Source organism: Erigeron canadensis, chromosome 1 (genome assembly GCF_010389155.1).
Source record: "Erigeron canadensis isolate Cc75 chromosome 1, C_canadensis_v1, whole genome shotgun sequence".
Lineage (NCBI taxonomy): Eukaryota > Viridiplantae > Streptophyta > Magnoliopsida > Asterales > Asteraceae > Erigeron > Erigeron canadensis.
The window spans coordinates 50172382-50183153 of NC_057761.1; the positions used below are offsets into that span (position 1 = coordinate 50172382).

Here is a 10772-nt window from a genome sequence, read left to right on the forward strand (position 1 = left end):
ATATGTTTTTGCAAAGATTCAAACATGGGTGGCGAATTAATACTAGTGAATGGCATAACAATGTAATAGATTGTTTATGAAAGTAAGAACTTATCCATTGTTTCATACAATTTTGAAATGCTTATCATAAGATATACTCTAACCTAATTATTATTAGAGTATCAACAATATTTTTTATTTTTTCTAATTCTAATGAACAGAAAACTTTGATATAGCAAACACTATCGATTCAATACTGAAAAATAAATATGACAGACAGATTAGTACCATGTTTGACCTTGTAGACTTATCCTATACAAACCATGTTAAAAAAAGTTTGAACCTTTGACACAAACAACCATAACCTCGTCAGATCCGTCCACTTGTTGGGTCCTATACTTTACATAATCCTCTGATTTCTTTTCACTCTTTTTCTTTCTGTTGTCAGCCCAAAACATTTCTCTATTTCCTACTCTATACATATAGTACATACACACATGTATATATAGGTCTTAAACAAGGGTTTAGTACACTTTAGTCTGGTTTGAACTTGATTGGTTACTGTGAACCAAAAACCCTTCAAAATTTTTGTTTTTCTCAGTTTTACAAAATAGGCAAACCCAAAATACTTAATCTCTACTAAATAATTTTTTAATAAAAGAATATCTATTTTCCTTTTTTTACTCCCTAAAAAAAGGGGTTTCTGTCAATTTTCAAATCTATTTCTAAAATGGCAAAAGCTTGCTTTTTGGTAGTTCACTTTCCACAGTTAAAAGATTAGGGTACTTGTCACCATCTTCACATTCAAACTGATACATTTGATGTAACAGTTGACTATCTCATATTAAACCAAGAAGATTCAAGATTTTTTTTAAGTTTTTAGTTCTTATGTAAATTGAGCAACTGGGGTTTGTTACAATTGTAAAAAGTTTCGATATTTATGAGTAATATTTGATGATATTTCATGGCTACAAAGCAAGTAAGGATTTTTATCTTTATTTTTTGTTTTTCCAGATCTGAAATAATATTATATTAAGTTTTTTTTATTACAAGATTCTTTGTGTTTGTAAGTGATTCTTTAGATCTCTAATGCCATTGGGCTTTAATTTTTTTGATTGCCCCAAGATCTTTGCACCTTATTCATGGTTTTAATTTTATTTTTCTTTAAATATGTATGAATAATATTGATTTTTATATGTATGTTATTTGTTGTTTTTTGCTTTTATGTTTAGTTGTTTTTTCTTATTTTAGTAGAAATATATGAATCTCAAATGGAAATTGTTGTGCTTTTTGAATGATTATTTATGTCTTTAAATTTCCTGCATTTTGTGCCAGAAATATGATGGTATTATATTATATGCGAGTATGCAAGTATCTTTTAGGATGCATTTTAGACCAATTTCTTGATACATATCATTATTTTGTTCATTTTCAGATGACTAGAATAAGTTATAAGATTGTATGAAAATGGATTTACGAGACGAAAGCTCTAGACTTGGTTCAACTTTGAGGAATTTATCATCTTCATCTTCAGTTTTTCTATCAGCAAATCAGTCGCCTTTTTTCTCCCCGAGATCATCATTGTCTTGGCAGCCCGCTGATGGTACTATAAACTTTGACTTCCTTATTAGTTGTCGCAAATTTTAATTCTATTTTATGCTTGTTGTTAACTTTCAAATAGTTGAACAAATTTATGTTTTAATTCCAGATGGGCCTATACACCCGCCAAGTACATCAAGTGATCCTCAAAACTTTCGGCTGATAACCTCCTCAACAGGTGTTTCCACCAGCAATCAGCAGCTATACGCTACCTGCCATGAGAATGAGGCGTTTGAACATAGAGAAAAGTCAAAGAAAGTCCCACGAAGCCCAATTTCTTCATACACGCCGCCCTCAACCTCTTACGGTCCAACAAGATTAAGAAGCTTTGATGTTTACATAGGATTTCATGGTAAAAAGCCGTTACTGTCAAGGTTTGTAAATTGGCTTAGAGCTGATTTAGAAGTACAAGGATTGAGTTGTTTCGTTACAGATAGAGCAAAATGTAGAAACTCTAGAAAGCATAACATTGTAGAGAAAGCCATGGACGCCTCTACATTTGGGGTCGTTATTTTAACAAGAAAATCATTCAGAAACCCGTATACAATTGAAGAGCTAAGATTCTTTGCGAGTAAAAAGAATTTGGTCCCGGTTTATTTTGATGTTGGCCCAGATGATTGTCTTGTTAGAGATATAGTGGAGAGACGAGGAGAGACATGGGAAAGACATGGTGGTGAGCTATGGCTTTTGTATGGTGGGTTAGAAAACGAATGGAAAGACGCAGTCAATGGGTTGACCCGTGTTGATGAATGGAAGCTTGAGGCCCGTGATGGGAAATGGCGGGATTGTATTCTTCGTGCTGTGACCCTTTTGGCATTGAGACTTGGCCGGAGAAGTGTTGTCGATAGATTAACAAAATGGAGTGAAAAAGTTGAGAAAGAAGAGTTTCCTTATCCCCGGAATGACAACTTTATTGGGAGAAAAAAGGAACTTTCTGAGCTTGAATTCATGCTTTTCGGTGATGTCATTGGGGAAAGGGAACGGGACTATTTTGAACTTAAAGCAAGACCAAGACGAAAGAATCTGATTCATAACTGGGGGAGGAGCAATTCAATAGATGAACACAGAAGAGAACCAAAAACTCCTGAGCCTAGAAGTAGAAGAAGAAAAGGAAAAGAACCAGTGGTTTGGAAGGAATCAGAGAAGGAAATCGAGATGCAAAATGCTGACTTTTCACCAAAACCGAAACCTGGTAGGCGGAAACGGGCTATGAAAGTTGTCTACGGAAAGGGGATAGCTTGTGTTTCTGGTGACTCAGGTATAGGTAAAACAGAGTTACTTCTTGAATTCGCCTATCGATTTCATCAAAGGTACAAAATGGTTTTATGGATCGGGGGTGAAAGCAGATACATTCGACAAAATTACTTGAATTTATGGTCTTTTTTAGAAGTTGATGTGGGGATTGAGTCGGGTTTGGAGAAGAGTAGAACAAAAAGCTTTGAAGAACATGAAGAAACTGCGATAGCCAGAATAAGAAAGGAGCTTATGAGAAACATTCCGTTTTTGGTAATAATTGACAACTTAGAATCCGAGAAAGACTGGTGGGATCATAAACACGTGATCGATCTTCTTCCTCGTTTTGGTGGAGAAACTCATGTACTTATATCCACACGACTCTCCCGGTTGATTAATATGGAACCATTACGGCTTTCATACTTATCAGGTGTTGAGGCGATGTCTCTAATGCAAGGAAACATAAATGACCGCCCGGTTGCAGTGTCTGAAATCGACGCATTACGTACGATTGAAGAAAAGCTTGGGAGGTTGACTTTAGGATTAGCTATTGTTGGAGCGGTTTTATCTGAGCTCCCGATCACTCCTAGTCGACTTTTGGAAACAATTAACCGAATGCCTTCAAGTGGAAGAGAAAGGGAAAGTAATACCTTAAGGCGAAATATGTTTCTTTTGCAGCTAATTGAGGTTTGTTTCTCGATATTTGACCATGCTGATGGTCCACGAAGCTTGGCAACCCGAATGGTTCTTGCTAGTGGCTGGTTTGCACCTGGGCCAACTCCGGTTTCATTACTGGCTGTAGCCGCTAAACGGATCCCAGAAAAACATCACCGTACTAGGCTATGGAGGAAGATTTTGCAGTCATTAACGTGTGGGTGTTCTTCTTTATATGACAAGAAATCTGAAACCGAAGCGTGTTCTGTCCTTTTACGCTTCAACCTTGCTCGGAGTTGTACTAAAGATGGTTACATACAGTTTAACCAGCTGGTTAAAATGTATGCACGTAAAAGAAGCTCCCCAGGGACAGCACATGCCGTGGTGCAAACTATTGTGACCCGAGGTACAATCGTACATAACTCGGATCATATTTGGGCAGCATGCTTCCTGTTATTGGGATTTGGGACCGACCCTGTGGTAATCGAGACAAAAGCTGCAGAATTGCCATTTCTCGTGAAAGAAGTAATCTTACCGCTTGCTATAAGAACATTTATTCGGTTTTCTCGTTGTACTGCTTCTTTAGAACTCTTGCGGTTGTGCACCAATGCACTTGAAGCCGCCGATGAGGCACTCGTGACACCTGTGGAAAAATGGTTGGATAAATCTTTATGTTGGAAACCGATTCAAACTGATGCGCAATTAAACCCTAGTTTATGGCAAGATTTAGCCCTTTCAAGAGCAACTGTTCTTGAAATTAGGGCAAAATTGATGCTAAGAGGAGGACAATTCGATATCGGGGATGACCTAATTCGGAAAGCAATCTTTATTAGAACTTCTATATGTGGCGAGGATCACCCTGATACTGTATCTGCACGTGAAACGCTTAGTAAACTTACTAGACTTCTAGCCAATGTTCAAATTCATACTTCACCATAGAGTTATACACAAGTTCTTACAATAAATCTTTATTTATTTTTACTGGATTTAGAGAATTTTATACCATTTTTGAGTATCTGAGCCGCATTTTCAGCTCTATTTCACCATCTCTCTAGTAAGTGATTGCATTTTGTCGTCAGATGGGTTCCAAGGAGATCGGAAGTCTAATGCAGGTAATGCAAGATTCACATAACTATTTTGCCTTTTTAGTAACTTTGTGTTTGGATTGACCATTTTTGTACGAATTTAGGATGTCTATACGCTGTTTACAGTAAGAGCTTTCGTTAAATAATTTACAGAAATTTTATCCTATTTTTGCATATTTTTAATCTGCGCTTCGCAGTTCCTTCTTTCTCGTGAAACACAGGTTGCAATATCTTCTTTGTACCAGACATCACCATCTGGGAGCGACCACAACAAGTAACACAATAATTTCGATGGTTTATGGGGAAAGCTTCCCCCCTTTTCATATCCTCCAGTTTTGTTCGTAGGGCATTTAGAAATAAGTTTCTGTATGTGATATCCAGTTCAAATCTAATGATCTAACTTGATTTTGTATTGACCTTTTCCATCCCATATGGAAACTAAGTGGGTTAATACATGTGATTATGGCTGCTAAAAACATGAAATACACTTTAGTCATTTGAGCTTGTCCAAATTAACTACTTAAGTGAGAATGCTTTCAAATGAATATCTTTCACCTATTTAAGCTTCCAAGCATAGCTGATTTTTTTTTATGGAGGCATTTGTAGAATATCTAGAGTTGTTCAATCTCAACCACTGGCAAGTGGCAACAGGGAGCTTGATTCATCAAAAATTAACACCAATGGCAACAAATATTAGGTTAAAGAAAATGGTAAATGACTATTATTAGATGTAAAAAGATTTAATATTTTAAATCACTAAATTAACTTGAAGGGTATGGATTTTCAAACTTAAAATCAAGTTTTGCTTTGAAGTTTTACTTTCTGATGCATGATTTGCTATGAAGTTGAACTAAACTTGCTACCAGAATTTCTGAACATACTTTTACAAAACAGAATTTTCTGAAACATAACATGATAATCTCGCATAATGTGACAATGGAATTTGAGTGAAAGTATTCTACTTCAAATAGCTCATGTCATGTTTGTTCAAAAAAAAAAAAAAAAAACTCATGTCATGTCAAGTATATGGTTCCAAAAGTCAACACTAATGACAATGTTCAATTGTGCAAATGAATTTACTTTTTTTCCCCCCTGAAAGTCAATACTCAATGACAATGTACCAAAAAAAATACATTGTTTTGGCAGCATTCCCATTAGGTCCCTGAAAAACAAATACTACTTTCCGGTCTCAAAAAAGTTGTCTACCGTACTGTTATAATATATCTCAAAATAATTATCCCACTTTTGGAAAAAAATTAGATATAAAAATACCAACACAAAGGTTCCTAACAATTGCCAATAACCTTCGTAGGGAGTGTTGAGTCAAGGGTTTAAGCATTGGCTGGGACCTCATGAGCCTCGTGATGGACTTGGGTTATCTAGCGATGTCTACGTTTGCGGGCATGGGGTCGCCTTTCTACATTGAATTATCCCAGGTAGCCGTGCTTTATTCGTTGGCCGTTAAAAAAAGATCCAGACAACTATTGCTACTTATTTTGAGATCGTTCAAGTGATCTCGAATATCATCTATGCAATTTCTTGTTTATAGTTTTGAGTTCTCATATTATATTTAGTTAAAAATAAAATTACGAAACTCTAAGAAGTAATTAAATCCTAAACTCTAAGAAGTAATTAAATCTCATATTATATTAGTGACATTTGATGGTCATGAAGACAACTGAATGTCAGTTGCATATGAGTTGATGTTTGATTGAGTAAATATCAACATCATCACAAAAAAAATAAATAATAATAATAAAATAATCACATGTATGTAAAATTGGTTTTATTTTTAATAATAAATATCAACATCATCACAAAAAAATAAATAATAATAATAAAATAATCACATGTATGTAAAATTGGTTTTATTTTTAACCTTTTTACATTAAAAAACCCACACATCATTTGTCTGCAATTTGACATTTATCTTGATATGAATATAGAAAAATCCATAACCATATTATGTCGTCATATTTTGACAGTAAATGACTAAATGCAAACTAATCCCACACATCATTTGTCTGCAATTTGAAATTAACATACCAGAAAGTTTGTTGCTCTTTTTGATGTCTAGTCCTCTAGTGACAGTGTAATATCACTTGGAGGTTCAGCGTTGTACAACGTTCATTGAACTTGCGTTACCAATGCTCTGACAAGAGATAACTGTGTTCAACATATGTGTAAAAGGTGTGCATGGTGGTATAATCCTATCACCATCCTTATGGAAAGTCATCAAACCAAAGAATACATTTGGTTCAAAGATTTCAGTAGAATTTGATGGGAAAAGTATCTGACTCATGAGTGTAAAAGAAATCCAGAATGGAACTTCGATTGCCTACAAATATTCAACTTGCATCACAGCGAAGAAAAAAGGATCTACTTATCTGTAAATTAACAAAGAAAATGGGACCAAATATACCATAAAAAAATGTCATCTTCTAAAAACAAGTTCAACCACTCTACTGTAGTTTAACCAAAAAACTATAAAACCTTGAAAACATCAACCAATGTGATGACTCTAAGATTCCTAGTATAAAAGATCTTAAATGAAAATTTCACAGTGAAGATGACAAAAAACAACTTTTGTATAAATCAAGATTCCAGATCTGTGCGCTGCAAATTCTCTGAGCATTTTAGCAACAGCCCATGAATCTTTTCATAACCAAATGTGTCACCAACGGACCCCACCTCTTCTTCGTCATTATCACTATCTATTTCCTTAGGAGTAACACGGTTTTGGTAGCTTCTTCTCCTTATAACAAAAACATTAAAGTAATAACTCACCAGATTTCGCTTCAATTTTGCAGGAATCATATTTGCAGCTTTTCTCCAAAATAAGTTCATGATCTCACGCCTGCTCTTGGTGCTATGAGATAACTCATACCGTGCCCTAACAACTAAACTTTTAAATCTTTTTTCTTCTTCTGGTTCCCATGAAAGCGAAACCTCCTCGCCCATTTGGTGAAATTTCCATTTATAGAAAAGATGGCCAAGTTTGATTTTGACTTTCAACCTGTTTTCAGCAATGTGAAACCGCACACATTCAGCAGACCCAGGAAACACGCACTCACATGAGCTCTCCCTTCCTAGCCCGATTGCCACAATGTCCTTTTCGTGTTCTCCATTTGGGTCATCAGGTGGGGGCCACATTCGAGTACCAAGCCACTTGGGATCACTTTCAAAAACCATACCGGTCCATGTTGGTACTTTGGCTTGATAAAGTGGTCCCACATTATAATCTTGGTCCTGCGGTACCAAGATTTCATGAATTCGGTCTGTTGAAAATTTTCCAGATTCAGTTCGTTGACGTTTCAAACGAGAGGGGATTGGTATTGCAGAAGCGGATCGTCTACCACATCTTGATTGAACTCTATCGTCATCATCATCATACATTGCAGGGTGCATTCTCTGGTTCTTTTTCTACGTGTTTGAAAAGTCAAAGGTTGCATTAATTTGTCGAAATTTAACTTAAATACAACAATCAAATAGTACTCAAAGGAGATTCTTTACACAATAGACAACTGCTTATTAGCCTGCCACTTAAAAAAATTTCATCCTTTTATTCATATATATCTTGTGCGCCACAAAAACAGAATATTAGATTGCAGTTCACTTTTTAAGAGAACTTTTATAACAGACAATGTTAAATATGTAGATCATAGAAAAGGGAAACGACATGTAGATCCTAATCCATTCCAATGTTAAATAACAGATCTAAAAAATTGTGTTTACAAACATAATTACCAAATATGAAAAGTGATGGGTCTTAATTGCCCAAATAACTTTTATAATTTCTGTTGTCTGAGCAAATTCTTAATTTATGAAAACAATCAGGTTGCTATATATATTATATGCAAAATTGTATCAAAATTACTTATAGCCAGAAGACTACTAAATTAGGGTTCATAATCTTCAGTAACATATTACATTGCACATATACTAACTATTCAAACATTCTTGCAGAAGTAGGTTTTATATAATATGAATGCACACAAATCATAAAGCAAAAGAAACTTACATACACAGAACAAGTACAGCACTAACCATAATAACTAAAGCAAAGGTGATGGAAAAATAAAGCAGGGACTTTAAGCCAAACAAAAACTTTAGTTCCAAGATCAGAATTTTTACTCAGTTTCTCGATATTATGCATTATTTAAGCCGGCCCAATGATTTGCATATCTAATTCCTTTAGCACAGTATGAACGGACCTACGTAATAAATTTGCTAAATGGTGAAAACAGAAGTGACAATTCTTCAACATAATATGTTTATTTTAATGTTCTAAAATTTGGTGAGTTGAAAGTTGAGCAATATTAGGATTTACAAAACCTGACTGACCGACTTGACTTTTAGTTTCTAAACCAAGGTAATTAATCCAAGACTTACCCATGACAGATTGCAATAAACTAGACACAAATAAGAATTCAGAATATCATAGATGGGCAAAATAACTACACTCCTTTGATTAATAGTAAGATTAGAACCTAAAATGGGAATAATGATCATAAACGTTGAACATATACGACAGAATGAGTTATACCTGTGAACCACTTGCATCGTAGCCTAAATCAACCTTAAGTTCTGCAAAAAGTGCACGTCTAGCAAGCAAAACTTGCTTCCATAATTTATCATTCGTATAATTCTTCCATTTATAACTTCTTTGTGAAATTTCAAAGGCTCTATCATTGGGATCTTTTGCGGCATGTCCTAACCAATCTAGCATTTCCAATAGCGACAAAGATTCTTCCTCCCTCTTTCTTTTCTGATTGTTGACATTAAAGGAAACAATGTCGTCTCCATCATCATCCATACAAATTAGCATATTAGTATCCACTTTCTTCACAACATTATCATCATCATGAATTACAGAAAGTCCCACTTTCTTGATTACATTATCAGGTGCTAACTCACTTTTAGTGACCTCGTCGTTGACCATTGAAAATCCGACTTTGTTGACAGCTTTTGGAGATAACTCACACCTTTGTTCACTAAATTTTTCATCATCATCATCATTGATTCTCGAAAATTCAAGATTCATTACGTCCTCATTTCCATTAAACCTCGAAGTGCCCACAATTTTCTTCATACCCTCTCCAATTTCAATAATTTCAACATCAATCAAAGATGTTCCCAGTTGACGTGACAAACGGTCCAGTTTTTCAACTACACCTATTTCCATATTATCCATTTTATCATCTTTAAAACCTCCCTTCATCAACCATTGATCCAATTCTAACAGATACTTGATATATATTAACTTCAAAGACGCAACAAGCCCGATTTCTAACCCACATTCCCTTGCAACAAATTCCCACAAACTATTTTCTGAAACCAACTCATAACTCCCTATTCTCCTAATTGTCAAAAACAGTTTGAATAAATCAGCCTCTTGTCCATCACCAAGTTTCGGCGGAAAAGGCCTAAAACGATTTCTATTAACTGAAACTTCTTTCAAGAAAAATGTAAGAACTTGATCAAACAATGTCCTAAATTCACTAAAATCAGTACAACCATCCAAACCTCCAAACTTTACATATAAATCATGATGTTGGTTTACAAACAATCCATCACTTTTACAGCTTTTCGGAATCTCGAATTCATTCAAATTCAAATCAGACCCATTTTTCAACTCTGAATTATAAGCCATTTTTTGACATCAAGACTCAATTTTTTTTTTCTTGGTTTTTACAACAACACAGATAATACAAAAAAAAAAGATACAAATTTCAGCCAATAAACATCAAAAAAACATAATCCAGATTGAATATTGGAACCCCATTAAGCAACTAAACATGTACTTCGTGTTTTTCTTAATACTAAGATTTTACCTTTGTACATGTTTTTGGAACCCCTTTTAATTTTCCTACAAAACATTATAAAAAAAAAAAAAAAATTAGTGAGAAAATTAATTTGTAAAATTATTAGGTGTTTAGTTAATTAATTGATGATGTATTTTGTGTTGATATCATTTAGAATTAAAAGAGAAAATAAAATAGGTTTTTAGGGTGTTTTTAGCCCTCGAGATATAGGGGAAAAGAAAAGACTAGTGTTAAAAACTTAAAAGAGACAAACATTTTGTCTCTCTTTATTGGAAAAATAAAAATGAATTTTGTATTAAAAAAAGGGAAAAGTAAACACTCGTAATATAAAGTAACAATAACAATAGTAATAATAATATCGAATGTCACAATTTACCTTATGTTTGGTAGGAGATGA

General features: G+C 34.4%; 2 protein-coding genes across 2 annotated transcripts; one reads left to right on the forward strand and one right to left on the reverse strand.

Moving 5' to 3' along the window:
• Window positions 1-702: 702 nt before the first annotated feature.
• On the forward strand, window positions 703-4958 carry LOC122586914. The gene is made up of 3 exons (XM_043758980.1): window positions 703-958; window positions 1415-1582; window positions 1688-4958. Exons 2-3 carry the CDS (start codon window positions 1441-1443, stop codon window positions 4402-4404), a joined length of 2859 nt encoding a protein of 952 aa, XP_043614915.1. The 5' UTR covers window positions 703-958; window positions 1415-1440; the 3' UTR covers window positions 4405-4958.
• Window positions 4959-6969: 2011 nt separating this feature from the next.
• LOC122608978 (AT-rich interactive domain-containing protein 2-like) lies at window positions 6970-10331 on the reverse strand. The gene is made up of 2 exons (XM_043782045.1): window positions 9097-10331; window positions 6970-7973 (listed from the first exon to the last, which is right to left on the reverse strand). The coding sequence occupies exons 1-2, from the start codon at window positions 10201-10203 to the stop codon at window positions 7146-7148; spliced, it is 1935 nt and encodes a 644-aa protein (XP_043637980.1). The 5' UTR covers window positions 10204-10331; the 3' UTR covers window positions 6970-7145.
• Window positions 10332-10772: the final 441 nt, after the last annotated feature.